The 26,069-nt window shown below is 36.0% G+C and overlaps 1 protein-coding gene across 1 annotated transcript in view; it reads left to right on the plus strand.

Moving 5' to 3' along the window:
* Positions 1-19,724: 19,724 nt before the first annotated feature.
* Positions 19,725-26,069, plus strand: part of LOC128647395 (B-cell scaffold protein with ankyrin repeats-like) — a 198,416-nt gene continuing 192,071 nt past the window's right edge. The window contains exon 1 of the mRNA XM_053700181.1: positions 19,725-19,843. Within this exon, the coding sequence (XP_053556156.1) occupies positions 19,825-19,843 (19 nt within the window). The 5' untranslated portion in view covers positions 19,725-19,824. The remainder of the gene's footprint in view (positions 19,844-26,069) is intronic.

A 26,069-nucleotide genomic window follows, 5' to 3' on the forward strand; every position in this document is an offset into this window, starting at 1 on the left:
AATGCTGACCGCATACGCTATCTGCATTTATTATTGCACAAGCAGTTCTAGTGAACTGCTTGTGCAATGCTACCCCCTGCAGATTCACGGCCAATCTGCCGCTAACAGGGGGTGTCAATCAATTCGATCGTATGCGATTGGGCGGATTTATGTCTGCCGCCTCAGAAGCGGCGGACGAGTTAAGGAGCAGCGATCTTAAGACCGCTGCTTCTTAACTCCTGTCTCCAGTGAGCCTAAAGGCTCGTGTGGAAACAGCTGCATCAAGCTCAATTCGGAGCTTGATGAATCGGCCCCTGAATGTGACAAAAAGTTATATGCATAACCATCTTTTGGAAGCTCATGTCAGTACCAGTCTTTAAAGAAGTAATTTGGGATACATACTGTATAGCCAAATTGCTAAAGAGTCTTTTAAAGAAAGTTACACAAACACAAAAGTCATAAACTGTATATTTTGTGGACAATATAGTCTTTACAACCTCTAAACATACATCAGACTCCCAGATTTGCAAACCAGCTTACAAGGTAATTCATCTGACTGATCTCTCCAATTAATTATTTCTTATATCCGTTGGGCTATTCTGGACTTGTTTCTAACTCTCATTGTAATAATCCAATCTACTCTCATCTCTTCTGCTCTGTTTCAAACTTGTTTGTGTATGTAATGCATCCCAGTAATGTTTTGGACTTTTTATAGCGTTGCGTAATCTACTGGCGCTTTATAAATAACTAATAATACTAACAATAACCTAGATTACAAGTTTTGCGTTACGGTTTTAACTCTGAAAAAATGGCCATTTCAGTGTAAAAACAGTAGCGCAGCCAATACGAGTCTTGTCGGTATAGCTGTACAACAAGCATTTTAGCCTGTAACACAATGTCAATCCCGCACTCAAAAAAATGAAGTTTTTGCGTGGAATTTCCATAGCGCCAGTATTACAGGTTGTGCGTTGAGGCTAAAATGCTTGCATTACAGCCTACACCGATCCGTACCGCTATCTGAGACCAGTAGTTATGAGTTTTGCACAACAAAACTGTTACACAAAACTCATAACTAAAATGTTACAAAGCACACTAACACCCATAAACTACCTATTAACCCCGTACACTGACTATTCAATGCAAGGGAGCCTTTTCAAAATGGCGTCCCTTGCATTCCTTTTGGCTGATTTGATTTTTGAAATTCAAATCAGCCAATAGGATGAGAGCTACTGAAATCCTATTGGCTGTTCAAATCAGCCAATAGGATGAGAGCTAATGAAATTCTATTGGCTATTCAAATCAGCCAATAGAATTTCAGTAGCTCTCATCCTATTGGCTGATTTGAACAGCCAATAGGATTTCAGTAGCTCTCATACTATTGGCTGATTTGAAAAGGCTCCCTTGCATTGAAGATTCAGTGTACGGTGGTGACCGTATGAAGAGGACGCTCCGCACTGGATGTCTTCAAGGATGGACCGTTCCATGCCGCCGGGATGAAGATAGAAGACGCCGCTGGGATGAAGATAGAAGATACCGTCTGGATGAAGATAGAAGACGCCACCTGGATGGATGAAGACCTCGCCGCCTGGATGAAGACTTCTCGCCGCCTGGATGTCCGGACTTCAGAAACTGTAAGTGCATCTTCGGGGGTTAGTATTAGGTTTTTTTTTAACTGTTTTTGGGTGGGTTTTTTTTAGATTAGGGTTTGGGATTTTTTTAAAAGTGCTGAACGCCCTTTTAAGGGCAATGCCCATACAAATGACCTTTTCAGGGCAATGGGTAGCTTAGATTTTTGTTACAGTTAGGTTTTTTTATTTTGGGGGGTTGGTTGGGTGGTGAGTTTTACTCATCCAAACAAAAAAACCCTAAGCAGCGCTCAAACAGCAGTCCGTAACTTGTTATTATTAGCAATTCAAATATTGATCATGTGGACAGTACCTTAGAATTCGAAAATAGCTCTTCAGCTCCAGCAGCTCGTGCTCCAGTCCCGGTGCTCTCCGGCATACAGAGCTCAAGCAGGTTTCCGGTTAAGGTCTGTTACCTCCCACATGGATCCTCAATGGATACGTCACAGTAAGGCACTGTGGCTGTGTCAAAGTAATGAGTAGTGTATCGCTGCAGCGTTGCCCTCAAACCGCCAACAGACTTGCTAGTCTGTAATAAAGTATCAATAGAAGGACAAAAAAAGGCGAGGCTGGGCAAGCAGAAAAATTTAAAACTTAACGTTTATTGCCAAAAAGAAAGGTTAGATAAAATGCAGAAATAGCATGCAGTATGGGTCAGAATGAGCTTGAGCAGCAGCAATCTGAGTTTTACTGTTGTTTTTTTTTTGTATTTTTTACGGTAAAAGAGCTGATTTCTTTAGGGCAATGCCCTACAAAAGGCCCTTTTAAGGGCTATTGGTAGTTTATAGTAGGCTAGGGTTCTTCTTTTATTTGGGGGGGGGGTTATAGGGCTATTAGATTAGGTGTAATTGTTTTATTTTGGATAATTTAGTTTGTTATTTTTTGTAATTTAGTGTTATTTTATTTTTTGTTATTTAGTATTTTAAATTTTTTGTAATTTTAGACTTAAAGGGACACTCAATCAAAATGAAACTTTCATTATCCAGACACAACATGCCATTTTAAACAACTTTCCAATTTACTTCTATTAACAAAATGTGCACGGTATTTTTATATTTAAACTTTTTGAGTCACCAGCTCCTACTGAGCATGTGCAAGAATAAGTGTGTATGCGTTTATGATTGGCTGATGGCTGTCACATGGTACGTGTATGAATTTGTGATTGGCTGATGGCTGTCACATGGTACAGGGGGAGTGGAAAAAGACATAACTTTTAAAATTGTAGGATATGTGCAATATAGTTTATTTAATTGGTAGTTATTTTAATTTTAGTATAATAGTTATGTTAGTTAATTGCTATTTTAAACTTAGTTTTTTTTTAATTTCACAGGTAAGTTTTTATTTATTTTAAGATAGGGATATTGTCATTTTAATTTAAAGTTAGGGGGTTGTTAGGTTTAGGGGTTAATAATTTAATTTAGTTTTTTGCAATGTGGAGGGCTGGCAGTTTAGGGGTTAATAGGTTTATTTAGTGGCGGTGATGTGGGAGGCCAGAGGTTTAGGGGTTAATAACTTTATTTAGTGGTGGCGATGTCGGAAAGCGGCGGAATAATGGTAAATAGCTTTATTATAGAGTCGGCAATGTTGGGGTGCAGTGGAATAGGGGTTAATAACTTTATTATAGTGGCGGCAATGTCAGGGAGTGGCTGATTAGGGGTTAATAACTTTTATTAGTGGTGGCAATGTCGGGAACGGCAGATTATGGGTTAATAACTTTCTTTTGGTGTCAGCGATGTCGGGTGCAGCAGATTAGGGGTGTTTAGACTTGGGGTTTATGTCAGGGTGTTAGGTTTAAACATAATTTTTTTTCCCCATAGACATCAATAGGGTTGCGTTACAGCGATCGCCATTCCGCGCTTCAGGTGTTAGATTTTTTTCTAACACTCTCTCCCTATTGATGTCTATGGGGAAAGTGTGCACGAGCATGTCAAAGCAGCCCTTGGCTTTTGTGCGGTATGGAGCTTATCGTCACCATATCGCACGCACAAGGCGGCTTTTCAGAAACTTGTAATGGCAGCGCTATGGAGGGTAAAAAATAACAACTTTTGTTGCGTTCATTTCGCACCCTCTGTAGCGCAAAACTCGTAATCTAGGTGAATAAATGGCTCCAATATGTAGATTCAAGGTAAACTTCAAAACTGTGTGGGAAGTAAGTAACATAATTTTAAAAGTCAGAAGTTACTTGGGTTACATGCAATGTTCCCTCTAATTTTTTTTAACAGCTGTGCGGACCTACTACTGCTCTAAACAATTTTTTTTTACACAACAGTGATGGTAATATAACACGATAAATCTTATACATAAAAAAAACTCTCCAATATACGTTCATTAATTATTTTGTTCCTCTTTCCTTTAATTCAATTCTTTAATTCAGTTCCTGGAAAATGGAAGTGCAGAACAATGTTATATTCCACACAGCCATTGGATGCACACTCTAGTAACCAGTTTATAACTGTCCCTAATTAAGCACAGCCGAGAAGGTAACCTAAGTTACAACATGGCACCTCCTATTGTTTTATAGACATTAAAACCTTACACTTACTTTGTCAATATTTGAACAGTTAATGAAACTTAAAGAACTTAAAGAAACAAATGCATCTACATGTTACTCTCATTCTATCTTTCATTTATTTAGTGTTTAATGTCCCTTTAATTAAAATGCAAAACTCTTTATTATGTTCAAATTTCCAGCACAGGATCAAAAAATAACCACAACGTTTCGGGGCCAATGCCCCTTAATCATGTGATAAAATTACAATCAAACACACCTGTTTAAATAGGCATCTACCTGGGATTAACCCCTTAACTAATTCAAATACATCTCATTGAATAATAGTAGCGCCACCTAGTGAGAAAACCAGTAAATATTCATAAAAAACAGCTATGAAGCCTCACAGATATACAAAAGTATTATATAAATATATACATTACCATAGTGTCTATATAGATATATACAACAAATCTCATATGTTAAAAAGGCAGCAAAAACATCAGGCCCAGCATCAACATATAAATGTACATTTTTTTTTCAAAAAGAATCAAGAGCACCTAGACAGAAAGGAAAACGATGGAGTTATATCACAAATGTATAATGACTGTTATAATATATCTACAGAAATTTTACTGCAAATTACTTATACATAATGCAATAAGTGGGTATCAAAATGGCTAACCAAATTAATAGAAAGCAGACCAGTTAATCTCTATTTTCATACCCTTCGGTTCCAAAGTATCCAACTGAAAAATCCAGTAGGTCTTATGTTGTTGTAGCAATAGATCCCTATTGCCACTTCTCCTGAGGGTCCTCACCTGTTCGATAATCTGGAACCGGAGCTGATTAATCTGGTGCCCAGCTGACCCTGACATAGAGGAATTTTGCCATTTTCCAGTGCCTGCTTACAAACACAGCAGGAGCCTGCGTGACGTATTGATTAAAGCGGACATTAGATATAGTAAAAATCTGCAACAACAATTTATCACCAAAAAGAATGTGGGTTGCTTTCCATGTTTGGGCTGCATTAATTGCGGTTCAATCATTTAAAGTCCATATTTTCTACACCCCCACACAGGACACAAATATCCATATAGAGATCACTTTACATGTAATACTAATTATGTTTATATATATATATGATAAATTGTCCTTGTGGGCGTGTCTATGTGGGCAAGTCCTCCAGATGGATCCATGTTTCGTATCATAAGTAACATAAGATGTAAGGTTCTTACGGCCCGCGTTGCTTATCATTTTTTGTCAAATGGGCACCAGATTATTCTGCTCTTGTTCCAGTATATTGAACAGGTGAGGACCCCCAGGAGAGGTGGCAATAGGGATCTATTGCTAAAACAACGTGAGACCTACTGAATTTTCCAGTTGGATACTCTGGAACCGAAGGGTATGAATAGAGAAATTAACTGGTCTGCTCTCTATTAATTTTGTTAGCCATTTTGATACCCACTTATTGCATTATGTAAGTCATTTGCAGTAAAATTTCTGTAGATATATTATAACAGTCATTAAACATTTGTGAGATAACTCCTTTTTCCTTTCTGTCTACGTGCTCTTGATTCTTTTTGAGAAAATTTTTTTACATTTATACATTGATGCTGAGCCTGATGTTTTTGCTGCCTTTTTAACATATGAGGTTTGCTGTATATATCCATATAGACACTATGGTAATGTATATATTTATATAATACTTTGTATATCTGTGAGGCTTCATATCTGTTTTTTATGTATATTCACCGGTTTTCTCACTAGGTGGCGCTACTATTATTCAAAGAGATGTAATTGAATTAGTTAAAAGGTTAATCCCAGGCAGATGCCTATTTAAATGTGTGTTTGATTGTAATTTTATCACATGATTAAGGGGCATTGGCCCTGAAACGTTGTGGTTATTTTTTGATCCTGTGCTGGAAATTTGAACATAATGAAGAGTTTTGCATCATTGGAGACCCTCCTCTGTTTTTTAATGCTTCATGTTTTGAGAGCAAGGTAGTAGCTCTCTGCGGTTCTCCTGGTTGTTTTTTTTGGTGCTGGATTCAACATTCTTTGTTTGACTCATTTTTATACTAACGGTATCCATACACTCTAACCTTTACAAGATGTCTAATAATGAGGAAATCTCAGGATTACACACTTTCACATATACACAGTTTGAAGCCCTTGTTAGAGGCTCTTGCAATTTTTTACACACAGCCCCTGCTGATCTTTCAAGTACCCAATATGAGAAGCTAATCAAACGCTATCTTGCCTATAATTGGCACGCTACAACATTGGTGGAGTACCACCGGGTGAAACGCATCCCCTGTGGTCTCTGCATGAACATTCATCCGACACTATTAAAGGACAACCAAGAATACTGTCAGAACTTTGAACACATTTTAAACAAGTGTTTGTTCGATATCATGGTACTTACTGTGGAGTACCTCCTAAAGGACATTGATCTGCTGAAAGAGTCGAACTCTAAGTTGAAGGATGAAATTCGCCAAACCATGGACATAGAAGCTTATGACAAGCTATTTGCTGAGAATAAGGATATGCTTGCAAAATTGTGCAAAACAATTCAGGAGTGCAAGAGGATTAAATTGTACAGAGATGTGCAAGATTACTCATCTATTAGGATCTACCGCTGGATCTTTGACCCCCAAGAAAGAGAGCGCAACGTCACATCCGGATACAGTAGGAGGCTGTAGCAAGGCATTTCCACTGGTAGCAGCTCAGACTCTTCTGTGGATTTTTCCCTGGGAGAGGGAGAAGGAAGTCCAGGTGGCGGGGCCGCAAACATTGTGGTTTCATCCAAAGGAGTTCAAGAGGCACAGAAGACCGGCAAGCAGACATCACACAGAGCGACCAGGTCTTGCAACAAAGTATAGTTGTGAGTGATAGGGAATCTGCAATTCTCCAGAAAGGTTTGTCCTTTTGCCCACTTAGTGACTGTGATTTCTTCAACTTGAGAAGAGACGTTTTTCGGTTTTTCCGCCATATTAGATTAAAATACTGGCATGTAAATGCTCTGTCGGGGGACATTTCCAAATCGGACTCATGTAAGCAAACCCTGCCCACTAATGTTGTGTCTGGCGGTACTGCTGGTACTAAGCTGTGTAATGATGGGAAGTTTAACAATACTTTATTAACCACTAAATCCCTTAATATCAACGATTTGGGTTTATATAATAAAAGTGTTTTTAATCCATCCAGTACACAGTTCAGTATAGAAACCTTTGAACGCATAGTGTTGGCAGATTTGGATAAATTACATTTACAAGTTAAACAACAGAAATTCAGAGGTAAATCCAAGTCTGTCAATTTTATAACTGCTGACCAAGTAGCCCTTAAAACTCTTAAATCTAAGAATGAGTTAATTTTGAAACCGGCTGACAAGGGTGGTGCAACTGTTGTACTTAACAGACATGACTACAAAAAAGAGTTTTATCAACAATTAAATATGAGTAATGTGTATGCTATTATTGCAGGCAATCCAATATTTAAGATCACTAAAGAGATTCAAGCCTCAATTAAATTTGCATTAGATAATGTGATTATCAATGTCAAAACTGCTACATTTCTACAAGTTAAGGACCCTATAACACCGGTCTTATATATTCTACCAAAGATTCAGAAGTCTTTGATTGCTCTACCAGGGTGCCCCACTGTTGCTGAGACTAATTCAGTCTTTTCCAATATTGCAACATATTTATATAAAATTCTTAGGCCCCTGGTGGAGCAATAAGGTACATTTGTGAAGGATACAAATGATTTTTTTGGTGAAACTAAATAACTTGCAACTACAGACTGAAAAATGTATTTTGTTCAGTCTAGACGTTGCAAGTTTGTATATACCTCCATCTTACATGAAAGTGGTTTGAGTGCTGTGAAATATGCTCTATACTCTGCTGGTTCCCACTCTCAAGCACAGATTCATTTCATTTTGCAGCTACTTGAGATTATTTTGTACAACAATTTTTTTCTATTTGAAGATGTATTTTATCTTCAGTTACAGGAAACTGCTATGGGCTCCAATGTTGCCCCCGAATTACGCCAATATATACATGAACTCTTTTGAGAAGTTTGTTTTTGAGAATAAACTATTTTGCCAATGTGGTGCCACTTGGTGGTGCTACATTGACGATATTTTAGGCGTATAGTTGGGCGACGTTGGAGCCCTTGAGCTGTTCATTGATGAGTTAAATCATTCTACCACTAACATTAAATTTAAGTTACTCCATAGTGAAGTTAGGATTGATTTCCTTGATGTTTCTGTAATTAAAGATGGCTTCAGTTTTAAGACTGATATTTTCAGGGAAGAAACCCATAGAAACAGTTTACTTATTTACTAATTAGGTTGTTACCACGTAGGCAGATGTTGCGGGTCAAACGTATTGTGGCTGACAGGGGCGTATTAATGGATAGGCCAACAAGGCTGGTGCCTAGTGCTATGGATTTTGGGGGCAGCACTTGTCCACACCTCACTGCACTAACACTGCTAACTGCTTTGAATATTTTTTTAACTTTCAGCGGGCATTCACAGGTCAACCAGCCTGCTTCCACTATCTGCGGCACATCAGGGCTTGAGCCCGGGAGTCACGCACATGCGCACGTGATCTCCCAGGCCAGGCGGCAACAGAGGTGAGACTGAGTCACAAGAATGTTAGGCCGCGCAACACCAGAGAGATGGGGAACGGGAAAGTAAGGTATGCCAAGGCCCTTTTTACTAGTGATCATGCGAGGAAAGGCGCCATCAGGGTGGGGTGTGTTACACTAGTGTCAGGCTGTCAGTGCATTCTCAGACACTTGATAGCACTCACTGCAGTCTCAGGCATTTCCTCTCTGTTCTTCTGCTCACATTCCTTTCTGATGTTTTTACCGCAGGGCTGTGAGCAGAAGCAGAAGGAGGAAAATGATTGAGAAGTCATAAACACTTTAGCTCAGTGCTGGCAGCAGTGATGTAAATGGGGGCACAGAAGCAGGCTGGATGTGTGACAGATTCCATTGTGCAGTGCGGTACTTGACAAACTGTTGGCTCAGCTGACCTCATTCCCTGCCTGTTCTCTTTTAATGGTACGTTCCTCATTACTAGGTCTTTAAACTTTTATAAAATCTGTGCAGGGCCAAGCGGAGCTGAAGCAGTTGTTACAGATTACATCAACACTGTTGGGCCCTGCACACTCTGAAAGATTTAATAAAAGTTAAGAGATCCAGTAATGAGGAATGTACCATGGAGAGAGCTGGCAGGGAAAGAGTCCAGTCCCTACCATTACTGAAACCACAATTTGCCCTCCCCTGCTACTGCAAGTTAGGCATTTGCACAGCTATTCATAACAATTTTTCTTCAGTTATTGCATTTTTTGTCAGCAATTTTTCATATTGAGTACTCAGTGGGTCAGGTAGATTAGTAGTAAGGTGGACAGGATGAACTAACATGGGCGGCACAGAATATTTTTTAAAGTTTAAAACAGTGTGGGGCAGAATTTTAAGTGCCTAGGGCAGCACAAAACCTAAATAAGCCACTGGTGGCAGATGATTCACAAGTTCCCATTAGATTAACAGAAATGGGTAACATTCTGGAGAGAGGGTACCCCAAAAATCTAATTGAAAAAAGTTATAGATGATGTACTACCTATTCAGAGAGATACATTGTTGAGACCAACATTTTTAAAGAATGTAAACAAAAGGATAACATTTGTGTCAGAATTCTCTAGACAGAGTCCAGCTGTCTCTAAAATTATTCGCAAGCATTGGGGAATACTAAATAGATGCAACCCTAACATAGAGGAATGTTGCCATTTTCCAATGTCTGTTTACAAATGCAGCAGGAGCCTGCGTGATGTATTGATTAAAGAGACAGTCTAGGCCAAAATAAACTTTCATGATTCAGATAGAGCATGTAATTTTAAACAATTTTCCAATTTACTTTTATCACCAATTTTGCTTTGTTCTCTTGGTATTCTTAGTTGAAAGCTATGCCTAGGAGGTTCATATGCTAATTTCTTAGACCTTGAAGCCCACCTCTTTCATTTTAACAGTTTTTCACCACTAGAGGGTGTTAGTTCACGTATTTCATATAGGTAACACTGTGCTCGTGCACGAGAAATTATCTGGGAGCAGGCACTCATTGGCTAGACTGCATGTCTGTCAAAAGAACTGAAAAGAGGGGCAGTTTGCAGAAGCTTAGATACAAGATAATCACAGAGGTTAAAAGTGTATTATTATAACTGTGTTGGTTATGCAAAACTGGGAAATGGGTAATAAAGGGATTATCTATCTTTTAAAACAATAAAAATTCTGGTGTAGACTGTCCCTTTAAAGCGGACATTGGATGTAGTAAAAATCTGCAACAACAATTTATCGCCAAAAAGAATGTGGGTTGCTTTCCATGTTTGGGCTGCATTAATTGCGGTTCAATCATCATAAGTCCATATTTTCTACACCCCCACACAGGACACAAATATCCATATAGAGATCACTTTACATGTAATACTAATTAGGATATATATAATAAAGTGTCCATGTGGGCGTGTCTATGTGGGTGAGTCCTCCAGACGGATCCATGACCGTATCACGGAACATAAAAGTAACATAAGATGTAAGGTTGCTTATCATTTTTTATCAGCTGGGCACCAGATTAATCAGCTCCGGTTCCAGATGATCAAACAGGTGAGGACTCAAAGGAGAGGTGGCAATAGGGATCTATTGCTAAAACAATGTGAAACCCACTGTATTTTCCAGTTGGATACTCTGGAACTGAAGGGTATGAATAGAGAGATTAACTGGTCTGTTTTCTATTAATTTTGTTAGCCATTTTGATACCCACTTATTGCATTATGTATAAGTCATTTGCAGTAAAATTTCTGTAGATATATTCTATATTAAAAAAAAAACCTAAGCTCCCCATTGCCCTGAAAAGGGCATTTCTATGGGTATTGCCCTTTAAACGGCATTTAGCTCTATTGCAGCCCAAACCCTAACCTAAAAATAAAACCCACCCAATAAACCCTTAAAAAACCTAACACTAACCCCTGAAGATCCACTTACAGTTTTGAAGACCGGACATCCATCCTCAACGAAGCCGGGAGACGTCCTCAATGAAGCGGCAAGAAGTCCTCAACAAAGCCGGGAGAAGACTTCATCCAAGCCGGGAGAAGTGGTCCTCCAGACGGGCAGAAATCTTCATCCAGACTGCATTTTCTATCTTCATCCATCTGGCGCGGAGTGGGTCCAACTTCAAGACATCCGACGCGGAGCATCCTTTTCTTTCCGACGACTAACGACGAATGAAGGTTCCTTTAAATGACGTCATCCAAGATGGCATCCCTTAGATTCTGATTAGCTGATAGAATTCTATCAGCCAATCGGAATTAAGGTTGAAAAAATCCTATTGGCTGATGCAATCAGCCAATAGGATTGAACTTCAATCCTATTGGCTGATCCAATCAGCCAATAGGTTTTTTCAACCTTAATTCCAATTGGCTGATAGAATTCTATCAGCCAATCGGAATCTAATGGATGCCATCTTGGATGACGTCATTTAAAGGAACCTTCATTCGTTGTTAGTTGTCGGAAAGAAGAGGATACTCCGCATCGGATGTCTTGAAGATGGACCCGCTCCGTGCCGGATGGATGAAGATAGAAGATGCCGTCTAGATGAAGACTTCTGCCTGTCTGGAGGACCACTTCTCCCGGCTTGGTTAAAGACTTCTCCCGACTTCGTTGAGGACTTCATGCCGCTTTGTTGAGGATGGATGTCCGGTCTTCAAAACTGTAAGTGGATCTTCAGGGGTTAGTGTTAGTTTTTTTTTAAGGGTTTATTGGGTGGTTTTTATTTTTAGGTTAGGGTTTGGGCCGCAGTAGAGCTAAATGCCCTTTTAAGGGCAATGCCCAGACAAATGCCCTTTTCAGGGTAATGGGGAGCTTAGGTTTTTTTAGTTAGGTTTTTATTTGGGGGGTTGGTTATGTGGGTGGGGGGTTTTACTGTTGAAGGGTTGTTTGTATTTTTTCTTTCAGGTAAAAGAGCTGATTTCTTTGGGGCAATGCCCCGCAAAAGGCCCTTTGAAGGGCTATTGGTAGTTTAGGCTAGTTTTTTTTTTTGGGGGGGGGGGGGCTTTTTATTTTGATAGGGCTATTAGATTAGGTGTAATTAGTTTAAATATCTTGTAATTTGTTTTTATTTTGTGTAATTTAGTGGGGTTTTTTTGTAATTTAGGTAATTGTATTTAATTTATCTAATTGTATTTAATTTAGGTAATGTATTTAATTGTAGTGTAAGGTTAGGTGTAACTTAGGTTAGGTTTTATTTTACAGGTAAATTTGTATTTATTTTAGCTAGGTAGTTAATAACTATTTAGTAACTATTCTACCTAGTTAAAATAAATACAAACTTGCCTGTAAAATAATAATAAACCCTAAGCTAGCTACAATGTAACTATTAGTTATATTGTAGCTATCTTAGGGTTTATTTTACAGGTAAGTATTTAGTTAGGGGGAGTTAAGGTTAGGGTTACACTTAGGTTTAGGGGTTAATAAATATAGTATAGTGGCGGCGATGTTAGGGACAGCAGATTAGGGGTTAATAATATTTAACTAATGTTTGGGAGACGGAAATGCAGCGGTTTAGGGATTAATATGTTTATTATAGTGGCGGCGATGTTGGGAGCGGCAGATTAGGGGTTAATAGGTAGTTTATGGGTGTTAGTTTACTTTTTAGCACGTTAGTTATGAGTTTTATGCTACAGCTTTGTAGTGTAAAACTCATAACTACTGAGAATGCGTTACGAATCTTGCGGGATAGGCTGTACCGCTCACTTTTTGGCCTAAAAAAAAAAAACTTGTAATACCGGCGCTATGGAAGTCCCATTGAAAATAGACTATACGCAAATTGTGTAAGTTGATTTGCGGTAAGGCCAAAAAAGTGTGCGGGACAGCTGTACCTACAAAACTCGTAATAGCAGCGGTAGTAAAAAAGCAGCGTTATGAGGCTTAACGCTGCTTTTTTTACTCATAACGCAAGACTCGTAATCTAGTCATAAGGTTGTAAACAAAAGATAGTGCTTTTGTTTCTAAACTCTATAGCTAAAGGAAAGAAGGTGTAATTATCATATTAATAAGAGTCTTTAGGTATAGTTATGTAACTTTTATGTAACTCTTAGCTGCACAAAGTGGCTCTCATGAGCATCTATGTAAAGAAATGGACCTTTATCCACACTAGGTGATAAACATTAACACAATGAACACCTGGCTAAACTTATATAAGTGCTTTATTGTAAAGAGTAGATTTGGGGTTTTAAAACAAGTGGTAATAGACACTGAAGAATATGTACAGAAATCAAGTTAAAAAATTTTTTTAAAACTTACTTAGAAGCTCTCAGTTTAGCATTGTTTATGAGGTTAGGCTGGGACACCCAGTGAAAGGAGCTGGGAAGCAGAAACAGTACACCCCCGCCATTCACTCTGCATATGAAAAGACAGATTATACAAACAATAGCAGCACAAATCTGTAGACCTGGGTCTGCATCTGATACTTTGGGGCTTGGTTAGGAGTCTGATCAGCACAATGCTATTAAAAAATAAGCAAAACTATACATTATTACAAAAACACTCCCAGATAGACTATATAAATGGATCATCTGCAAAACTTGTATGCAGATAAAAATCTAGCGTACAACGTCCCTTTAAGTCCTATTCAGCTGCAGCTACCCTGCACGTTTCCATAGTGTGGTGACATTAATGGCATCCCCATCCCCAGATTCTCCTCAGTGATGCAGGGCCACTTGACCACCTTGTAATTAACTCTCGGCCAGATTATGAGTTTTGCGGTATGAGCGGCTCGGTAATAACTTGCAAGTAATTTCCACCACTCACCTTTAATAGCACTGCTATTACAGGTTTGCAAAACCCAGCGTTAGCAGGCAATATGGCAGCGAGCTGGTTTTACGTGCTTGTGCACGATTTCCCAATAGACATCAATGGGGAGAGCCGGCTAAAAAAAAGCCTAACACCTGCAATAAAGGAGCGTGAAGCTCCGTAACACAGCCCCATTGATTCCTATGGGGAAAGAAAATTTATGTTTAAACTTAACACCCTAACATAAACCCAGAGTCTAAAACACCCTTAATATTCTGCCCCCACATTGCCGACACCTACATTACACTTATTAACCCCTAATCAGCAATCTGCCAATAGGATTGAGCTTGCATTCTATTGGCTGTTCCAATCAGCCAATAGAATTTGAGCTCAATCCTATTGGCTGATTGGATCAGCCAATAGGATTGAAGCTCAATCCTATTGGCTGAATGCATCAGCCAATAGGATTTTTTACCCTTTAATTCCGATTGGCTGATAGAATTCTATCAGCCAATCGGAATTCAAGGGACGAAATCTTGGATGACGTTATTTAAAGGAACCTTTATTCTTCAAGAACCATCGAAAGAAGAGGATTCTCCCCGCCGGATGTCTTCAAGATGGAGCCGCTCCACGTCAGAAGGATAAAAATAGAAGATGCCGTCTGGATGAAGGCTTCTGCCTGTCTGGAGGATGACTTCTTGACACTTGGATGAAGACTTCTCCCGGCTTCGCTGAGGACTTCTTGCCGCTTGGATGAAGACTTCTCCCTGCTGGAGGAGGATGGATGTCCTGTCTTCAAAAACTGTAAGTGGATCTTCGGGAGTTGGTGTTAGTTTTTTTAATGGTTTATTGGGTGGGTTTTATTTTTAGATTAGGGAGTTTGGGCAATGTAAAAGAGCTAAATGCCCGTTTAAGGGCAATGCCTATCCATTGGGGAGCTTAGGTTTTTTTAGGTAGGTTTTATTGGGGGGGTTGGTTGTGTGGGTGGTAAGTTTTACTGTTGGGGGGTTGTTTGTATTTTTTTTACAGGTAAAAGAGCTGATTTCTTTAGGGCAATGCCCCGCAAAAGGCCCTTTTAAGGGCTATTGGCAGTTTGGTGTAGGCTAGGGTTTTTTTTATTTTGATAGGGCTATTAGATTAGGTGTAATTAGTTTAAATATTTGATAATTTCTTTTTTATTTTGTGTAATTTAGTGTTGTTTTTGTAATTTAGTTAATTGTATTTAATTAATATAATATCATTTAATTTTAGTGTAATGTTAGTTGTTAGTGTGAGGCAGGTTAGGTTTTATTTTACAGGTAAATTTGTATTTATTATAACTAGGTAGCTAGTAAATAGTTAATAACTATTTACTAACTATTCTACCTAGTTAAAATAAATGCAAACTTACCTGTAAAATAAAAATAAAACCTAAGATAGCTACAATGTAACTATTATTTATATTGTAGCTAGCTTAGGGTTTATTTTCCAGGTAAGTATTTAGTCTTAAATACGTATTATTTAGGTAATAATAGTAGGTTTTATTTAGATTTATTTTAATTATATTAAAGTTAGGGGTGTTAGGGTTATGGTTAGACTTAGGATTAGGTTTAGGGGTTAATAACTTTAGTATAGTGGCGGCGACATTGGGGGCAGCAGATTAGGGGTTAATAATATTTAACTAGTGTTTACGATGAGGGAGTGGGGCGGTTTAGGGGTTAATATGTTTATTATAGTGGTGGCGATGCGGGAGGGCCTCGGTTTAGGGGTTAATAGGTAGTTTATGGGTGTTAGTGTATTTTGTAACACTTTAGTTATGAGTTTTATGTTACAGCTTTGTAGCATAAAACCCATAACTACTGACTTTCAGTTTACGGTACAGATCTTGTAGTTATAGGCTGTACCGCTCACTTTTTGGCCGGACAGGCAAACTCGTAATACCGGCGCTGTGGAAGTCCCATTGAAAAAGGACTTTTTAAAAAGTGTGGTAGTTTCGTTGCGTGACGGCCAAAAAAGTGTGCGGTACAGCTGTATCTACAAGACTCGTAATAGCAGCGGTAGTAAAAAAGAGCCATAACGCTGCTTTTTCACTAATAATGCAAAACTCGTAATCTAGCCGTCTGAAAGCAGCCCTCCTGGATGACGACACATTTGTTTTCATCTGCACTGAAAGCATTGCGTGGATGAAGACCACGTGTCGTCACACACATTATAAGGGTTAATATAGTATGCTCTATCTGAATCATGAAAGCAAAAAATTAGGTTTCATGTCCCTTTAATGATTTAATTTATGTAAGAAGATTAAAGAGTACTGTATTAATATTTTTTAATTTATTGTTTTACTTCTTTACATTTCTCATTTGTTTCTTTGTGTTTTTTTGTTCCAAAATTATGTGTCACACTTTAACCTCTAGTGTGATCTCCTAGTCAGATCAGGAAGTAAGATGTAACCTTATTTTATGTGTGATAAACAGATACAAAAGACTTCATAAATGTTTAAAAAGGATTTCAAATCTAACTCTTTTACACAAAAGTTTCTGTAATACAGAGTATTTAAAAGGGACATTAAAGTCCAAATGAAATGTTCATGATTAAGATAGGGCATGTAATTTTAAACAACTTTCCAATTTATTTTTATCATCAAATTTGCTTTGTTCTCTTGGTATTCTTAGTTGAAAGCTAAACTTAGGTAGGCTCATATGCTAATTTCTAAGCCCTTGAAGGCTGCCTCTTATCTGAATGCATTTGACAGTTTTTCCACAGCTAGAAGGCATTAGTTCATGTAGGCCATATAGATAACATTGTGCTCACGCCTGTGGAGTTATTCAAGAGTCAACACTAACTGCCTGAGATGCAAATCTGTGAAAATAACTGAAATAAGGGGCAATCTGCAAAGGCTTAGATATGTGGTAATCGCAGAGAAAAAAAGTATATTAAAGGGACATTGTGCACTAGATTTTCTTTGCATACATGTTTTGTGGATGATCTATTTATATAGCCCATCTGGTGGTATTTTTATAAAATGTATAGTTTTGCTTATTTTTTAAGAACACTGGGCTGATTTTCAGACTCCATAACCAAGCCCTACAGTGCCAGATGTATACATGCGTATACAGACTCCTGTAAACTCCTGTTTATATTATCTGTCTTTTCATATGCAGGGAAGGGGGGGGGAAGTGTGTGCTCTTTTTGTTTACCCAGCCCCTTTCAGTGGGTGTCCCAGACTACCTCCCCAACAGTACTAAACTGGAAGCTTCTAAGTACATTTTTAAAAGATTTTATACTAGAGTTTTAGATCAGTATATGTGCATTTTATTCTTTATAGTAGTGTTTATTACATGCAGTTATATGAAAATTGGTGTATACTGTCCCTTTAATTTAACATTGTTGGTTATGCAAAACTGGGGAATGGTAAATGAAGGGATTATCTATCTTTTTAAACAATAACATTTTTGGTGTTTACTATCCCTTTAATTTTCCCCAATTCATTTGCTATATAGATATAGGCCCTTCAAAATCAAGCAGTTGCATCTTGTTGGCTAATGCTTGAAATGCTGCAAGAAAATATATGCACTTGTAATGTTTCAAACTTCAGGCTGCCGTATTGGCTGGGAAAGCCATCCAAAACGCAACCAAGATTACAAAGACACTTGTATTGTAGCTGCAAATGTTTCCTATCTACTTGTTGACAAGCACCAATGTAAGCCATGGAAGACATAAAGCCAGGCAGTAGTGCAAAAAAAAGTACATTTTTGTTCCAGTTAAAGATGTCATCTTTTTTTATGTCTCCAGTCTAGGCCCTCAAGTGAAACCTTAAATTAAGTTACATTACATTACAAAAACACAGCAATTTTCCTGCTTACTTTTTTAAAGTGCTGCATGAAAACTCGCCACCATTCATTTGAATATAAGGTCACATATTTTCCTTGCATTTCTTTTTGAATTTGAGCAAAACTATCACACAGATTAAAGCTAACACACTTGAAAATACACGGTGGGTCTTTTTGAATAAAGCCCTTAAAGTGATTGTAAAGTTTAAGGAATTAGTGCCCAGTATCTAAAAATACTCTTAAAAACAGGGGCACTTTAATTCATTAAACTTTACAAACACCCTTTTTTTAAAAAAAAAAAAAAAAATACTCACAATTACGTTATGATTAACGGACCGCCGATCCTCCGACTGCATCTCCTTCTGTATTTTATCGATAATGAATCCGGCTTTCTCTAATTGTTGCGTGCCCCACGAGCTGGACCTTTCAAAAAAGGGTGTTTGTAAAGTTTAATGAATTAAAGTACCCATGTTTTTTTATTTTTAGATACTGGGTACTGATTCCTTAAACTTTACAATCACTTTAAATTTACATAAAAAAAAAAACACTTGTTCAATTATTAGTAGTAAATACTTTGTAATTTCAATTCATTACTTAAATACTTTGTTTTTGTATAAACATTATGCTTGTTTTATGCAATTAGGGGAGGTTGGAAAGCTAATTTTGTAACACTTTTTTCAGAATGTTGCAGTTAATCTAAACCTGTGACATAATAGGAAGTGATTGTTTACAGAAGTGGACAAACTAATTTACAGCTAGCTCAGACTCACCCCAATTAAAGGGATATGAAATTTAAAACAATGACATTTTATTCTCTAAAACAGAATGTTTAAAATGTATTATGGTGCTTTGTTTTTTTTAAATCTACATGTTCCTGGGCTGAACAAATACAAGTTTTTCTGTTTGATTTCTCCCCAGCTAATGAGCATTTGAGTCCATTTGCACAGAATAAAACACTTCCACTTAGTTTTACATTAGATTTAAACAGCTTTTTCATGAAAAAATATTTTAATATTCTTAAATGCTGCTTTTTCATATACATGATAGAAAAATGTTAGAAACATGACAGAAAAATGTTAAGTGCCATTTTGGACAAAAGATAAATCTTCTATGATGCACTCATATAGGGAAATAAAGTATAGAAGGGCATCCAACAGATTCAGTTATCAAATTACCCAAATCTAAATGTCAATCCCTTTTAATATAATAACTGTAATTCTCTATTATTTGCTTTAGAAAAGTATGGGTAGAAGGCAGTATTAACAATAGTGTTAGCCTCCTATGTGTGTATAGATGTGCATGTGTGAGTGTGTATGTTTGTGTGTTTGCATGTGTGTGTGTGTGTTCAGGTGCATGTGTGTGTGTATGTATGTATGTATGTATGTGTGCATGCTTATGTATGTGTGTGTGTGTTTCATGTATGTATGTGTGTGTACATGTGTTTGTGTGTGTATGCATGTTTGTGTGTGTATTATGTGTGTGCATGTGTGTTTTTATGTATTTGTGTGTGTGTATATATGTATGTGTGTGTATGTGCACATGCAAATGTGTGTTTTTATGGATTTGTGTGTGTGTATATATGTGTGTGTGTATGTATGTGCGTGTGTGTGTTTTTATGTATTTGTATGTGAGTCTGTGTGTATTTGTGTTTATGTGTATTTTAATCTATTTGTCTGTGAATGTATATGTGTGTATGTGTGTATGTGTGTGTGTTTCTGTATTTGATTGTATGCGTGTATGCACATGTGTGTGGCAAAAAAGAAAGAAACATTAAACAAAAAAAAATGTAATTGACAAACATATTAGTATATACATGTCATTACATATTAGTTTACATTCATACAGAAAAAAAAGAAAGGATCTTGCTTCATTATTATAACCAAAACAAGGCTCATTTACACAAATGTGTTTGCTTCAGTGCACAGCTTCAGGAAGTGTGCATGCCAAAAAACAGCAGATATATATTTCCTGAAAAACATCTCCAGTTTACAGTATGCTATAACGCATGACTATAAGAAGCTGTCCATTCTTTATCTTATTTTTACTGCAGTTTTAATGAAAATACATAAGGGATATGAACATGGCACTTGCAGGTCAGTCATTTTGTTGTATTGCATTGCTTGTATAAAAGCTGTTAAACTTCAGAGGTGCTCATGTAAATATCTGGTGAACAATGGGTTACAAGCTACAGTTTAAAGCTATGACATGTTTGGAATAGTTGCAAAAAAGCTAACAAAATGAATACATTGCATGTATATCGTTCATGTTTTATTTTAATTGGAAAACTTGTTACCTTAGTTGTTTGTAGCATTTAATAAACACAAATCATGTATAATGAGTGTATAATGTATGTACTGTATGTATAATTGCAGCAAAAACGAAATCTATAGTATTTCATTTGTCATACTAGTACAGAAAATGATCAACCATATTCTATTTAATACTGTGTCTGTTGTTGTTTGCGATGCTCAGTTCTAGTTCTGAATGCAAAAAAAATAAAATAAAAAATAGACAAACATAGCAACATATACAACATTTAAATGCTATTGAAATCTGCATCTCTTAAGTTTTATCAATTTCTGCCTATCACTAGTAAAGAATAGTGTTTAGGTTTATGAAACATGTAGGATGTTTTTAAACAATCATTTAAACATTATATATATATATATATATATATATATATATATATATATATATATATATATATAAACCAAAATTCATTAAAATTATGGGGGGAGACAAAAAACTGAAATTAAAATCCTCCATGTCTCAAAATTAAATCAATGTAAATATTTGCATAGGAAATTAGCACATCTAGGCAAGATTCCCCGCATGCTTTTCGCCAGAAATTCTTAATATACAATGTTTCCAATGCACAAGAGAATTGTGGGTATGATATGCAAATTCTCAGTTTTTTTGCTTCAAAATACTGTTTTGACATAGACAGCAATCCTTTTAACAGGATTATGACAGCAAACAAGAAATCACTCACTATATAATATCACTCACTCATATATATATAAATGTAACTAAGATATTACATGGTCAAATGTGAACTGCAAAGTTTCTGAATCTATTTTTGTTCATGCACGTAGCTCTATGCTTTTCTAGACAAAGTAATATTGTGATAGAGAATTATGAATGAGCAAATTGTTTCTAAACATGTATTTATACTTCTGCTTGCAAAATGACAAGGCACTGTACATTTCCGTTTAATTTGTTCTCAGTAACTGGATTTACCAGCTCCATTATATTAAATGTATTGGAAATTGATACTGTTTGATTTACCAACTCCATAATATTGAATTATTAGGAAATTGGTGCTTTAGAATTCTTGAAATTTAAATTTATTCTTTAATATTCAAAAATGTTGGTTTTGGTAATTTAAACTGTCACCTGTAATCAAAAGTTAGATTCATAACTATTAGCATTTGTGTATTTAGACATAGATAAGATAACTAGGTCTGCTCTTCCTGCAGACTCAGTTCATTTAAACGGACATGTTTTTGAGGATAATGGGTTGTGGTTTTAATGAGCAAAACTTGATATTTCAAATAGAAAAATAATCCTAAAGGGGCAATTTGCCATACCATTTAAAGTGATGTTAAAGTTGCGCCTCTTTGATTGTTCCTGTAGGTAACCTATCCCTTAATCAATAAAATAACTGTTTCATAAAAAAAATTGTTTCCAAAACATTTTTTTTGCTTTTAATTTTTAAATTTACTGCACCTTGCTCCACCCTCTATAGACTTCCCGGTCAATGCTCTATCTAATGTAGAGACTCGCTCTCCACGTAAGCACCCAGACTCCCTCCTGATGCAGTAAGTAACTTGAGCATGTGCTGTAGATAGAGGGAGTGGTTTTGCTAAAGATGAATTAAACTCATGATTATTTAAAATGATGTAACAAATGCCGCTTTAAATATGGTGCAACTTTACGATCACTTTAATTCTATGCAGCTAGAATTATATAAGTACAGGTGGCCCTCGGTTTACAACGGTTCAATTTGCACCGTTTCAGAATAACAACCTTTTTTTTCAGTCATGTGACTGCTATTGAAAAGCATTGAGAAGCAGTGCATTGATTAAAATAGCCAGTAGGTGGAGCTGTCCACTTGTGTTGCAGCAAAGATATGCAAGCCAAGCAAGCTGAAATTAATCCGTTTAACCAGACCTGAGCTATCGAGCAGCTTGCAAAGGGACAAGATCTTCCTGTCTATAAATCAGTCCAGATTGGAATGCATAGAAAGAACTGTTGGCAGAAAAATGCAAGTAAAGTCTGTGTTGTGTGATTATTTTATTAGGTTTATAATGCTGTTTAGCAAATGTTTTTGTTCATTTAACTTAGTTTAATTATATTCTGTGTTGTGTGATTATTTTATTAGGTTTACAATGCTGTTTAGCATTTAAAGTCTTCATTTCAAAGCTTTAAAAATAATGTATTAGGTGTTACTTATGCCAATTTTGAGGGGGGCCTGGAACCTAACTCCCTCACTTCCCATTGACTTGCATTCTAAACTGGGTTTCAATTTACAACGGTTTCGATTTACAACCATTCCTTCTGGAACCTTACCCCGGCGTAAACTGAGGGCTACCTGTAATTGGAAAAACTTTAAAGGGACATGAAACCACAATTTAATTTCATATTTTATAAAACAAAAGTCTCAATTGTACTTCAATGATCAAATTTACTTCATTCTCATGGTATTCTTTACTGAAGACAACACATGAGTAGATGCATGCATGTGTCTAGAGAACTATGTGGCAGTAGTTTTGTACAGTGTATATCATTGTTAAATAATTCTTCAAGAAGTGCTGCCATATAGTCCTCCTGAGCATACCTACCTGCATTTCCACAAAGGATAAAGAGGAACAAAATACATTTGATAATAGAAGTTTATATTTTTTTTCTGAACACAGAAAAGAAAGTTCTAATCATGCTTAGAACAATATAAGGTTTCACTGTAAATAAATTAAATATGATTAAAGCAACGGCAAGAAGAGATTTAGGGTTGATTCTCTTTTTTTTGAAAAATATGTTTTAAGAATAATTAACCTAAAGTCAAAATTGAACTTGCATGTTTCAGATAGAGAATGTTATTTTAACAGAATTTTAAACTCACTTCAATTTCTAAATATACTTTGTTCACTTGGTATTAGTTGTTGAAAAATAATACCCACATATCCTACACTAAAGGGAGCTAGCTGGTGATTGGTGCCTGCACACACTTGTCTCTTGTGATTGGCTGACTAGATGTGTCCAGCTTGCTCCCAGTAGTGTATTACTGCTTTTTCACCAAAGGATATTAAGAGAATGAAGCATGTTTGATAAGAAGTAAGTTGGCAAGTTGTTTAAAAATGTTTTATCTGAATCCTGAAAGAAAAAATGGACTTTGTATCCTTTTTAGCCTGTATTCTGTAATTGAACTTTTAACAAAAAATAAATGAAAAATTTTACTTTCGAACATTTAAGCAATTGAATTTGTGTGAAATGAGACCTGAAGGCGAGCATGACCAATATTACTGATTACTTTCTCATTGTTACTTTGTGTCTTCATTTTTAATTCTATATTATTTTATTAATTTACTCTTAGTGGATAAGGCAACGGGCAAGTGAAGAGTGAAACTCAATACATGAGAGAGAAACAAAGTATATTTCAATACACAGTTTAAAATGTAGCTAAAAGCATAATTAATTAGCTCCCCTTATATCATGAAACCTATTTATAAACCGTGTAATGCTTCTGACAGAATGATAAATATGATCCATAGAATAACAAAGTTGCATGAAGTAATTCCATAACCTTCTTTTATTTTATCATCTATTACTTTTTTATTTATTATTTATTTATGTATTACTTTACTATGAAAATTGATTTGCATATTGCAGGATTCCGAATAATGACCCTGTTACACGTGCTACACTGTGATTGTTTCATAAATGTAGGTCATTTATATATATATCTCCAGTTAGCCACAGCAAATAGGATAAGATTAACATAAATTAGGGGTCAAGGGAGTTAAATTAAACTTTAATTGACCTTACTAAGAGCAAGACTACAAGTCGCGTGGCAAATCGGTTGCGAAAACTCAGCACAAGTTATGGCTTTTTCACATTTGGGGTTGTGCAGCTATTACAAGTAGCAAAACAACTTATTTTGCGTGCGTGTTAAGCCATGTAATGCAAACCACGAAATCGCCTCCACATTCATGTATTCCTCATAGAAGTAAATGGAGAAGACAAATAGAACCCCCCCCCCCCCACAAAAACCCTAATATGTTGCGCAAAGCCCATGACATATTCTCCTTGAAAAGTGTACATTAAAATGCAAATATTTCATATTGCAAAAATGTTTTTGCAACGGAATATGTTCTATTTATTTCTAAATAAATATTTCTCTATATATTTGATGATATTTGGACTGCTATATCTATTTATTGCTAGATATGTATATGAATATATATATACAGTATAGATGTCTAGATATCTCGAGATCTATATGCGAATATCGCATTTAAAATCCCTCGAAATATTGTTTAATGTGCATAAGATTGTAATGTAAAATATTTTCATTATCTCCATAGTTAAACATATCTCTATACATATAAAACCATGTTTCTCTATGTATGTACAGTATGTCAATGTAAAATCTCTGTGTCAGATTTCTTTTTCTAACCCCCGAGATCTCCTATCTTTGAGTCCTCATAATTTTTGTGTGCAATATTTTTTTTAATAATTTTTAATAGACAGTGTTAATATGAGTGTAAGTGTACTTTGTAATGTATTTTTTAAGTGTTTCTTGAAACTTGTTGCGGAAAACTGTTAAAGCGACACTGAACCAAAATTTTTTCTTTCGTGATTCAGATAGAGCATGCCATTTTAAACAACTTTCTAATTTACTCCTATTAACACATTTTCTTCGTTCTCTTGCTTTCTTTGTTGGAAAAAAAAGGCATTTAAGCTATTATTTTTGGTTCAGACAATGGTAAGCACTTGTTTATTGGTAGGTGAATTTTCCCACCAATCAGCAAGAACAACAGAGTGTGTTCACCAAAAATGGGCCGGCATCTAAACTTACATTCTTGCATTTCAAATAAAGATACCAAGAGAATGAAAAGAATTTGATAATAGGAGTAATTTAGAAAGTTGCTTAAAATTGCATGCTCTATCTGAATCACAATAGAAAAAAAAAATGGGTTCAGTGTCCCTTTAACTATATATGTGTCCAATGTGAAAATAAAACATGACAGCTCATTGACGATGATTGATTAAAATGTTTGAATGTTTTTGTTTACTTAGTCAATTTATGATGGATGCAATTAATAATTTTTTTATATAATATATATATATATATATATATATATATATATATATATATAATGTTTTACTTATATATTTTAATTGCATGGAAGTACAGTAGCTTGAAATTGTAATTTCAGTAATATCTAAGATTTTACCAGGAAATTAATTATTTTATTGTTTTAATATTTTTATTGAGACATCAGAAAAAAAGAACAAAGTAAAAATATCATCACAAACAGTAGTCAGGGAAACGAGTAGATGGTAGTACTAATAATAGTTCAGTACTGAACTAGTTATCTCTCTATGATGTATAGTCATTGTTAACATTTTTAAACAATACATTTGTAACTGCCTACTCAAATTAAGCCACACATGGACCTGCCATAAAAAACAGACGGCAATCATTTCTAAATATAACTTGAAAATATTTATACTATATTTATTTTAACTGAAAAATAGAGGTAAAGACTAGAGTGTAAAAGTAAGTAATCGTAAAGGGACGTGAAACCCGTAATTTTTCTTTCAGGATTCAGATATATTGTGCAATTTAAAGCAACGTTCTAATTTACTTCTGTTATCAAATGTTATTGTTGTTTTGGTATCTTTTGTTGAAAAGCAGGGACATAAGCTCAGTAAAGTGCACATGTCTGGAGCATTATATAGCAGCAATTTTGCAAAAAAGTTATCCATTTGCAAGAGCACTAGATGGCAGTACTATTTCCTGCTATGCAGTGCTACAGACACCTTTTAAGGTATCTCTTCAACAAAGAAGACCATGGGAACAAAGAAAATTTGATAATAGAAAGTAAATTGTAAAATGTTTTTAAAAATGTGTGCTCTGTAACAACCACAAAAATATTTTTTGGGGTTTCATTTACCTTAAAGGGACAGTCAAGTTCAAAATAAACTTTCATGATTCAGATAGAGAATGTAATTTTAAACAATTTTCAAATTTACTTTTATCACCAATTTTGCTTTGTTCTCTTGGTATTCTTAGTTGAAAGCTATACCTAAGAG

The sequence above is a fragment of the Bombina bombina genome, chromosome 2, assembly GCF_027579735.1.
Source record: "Bombina bombina isolate aBomBom1 chromosome 2, aBomBom1.pri, whole genome shotgun sequence".
Classification (NCBI taxonomy): Eukaryota; Metazoa; Chordata; class Amphibia; order Anura; family Bombinatoridae; genus Bombina; species Bombina bombina.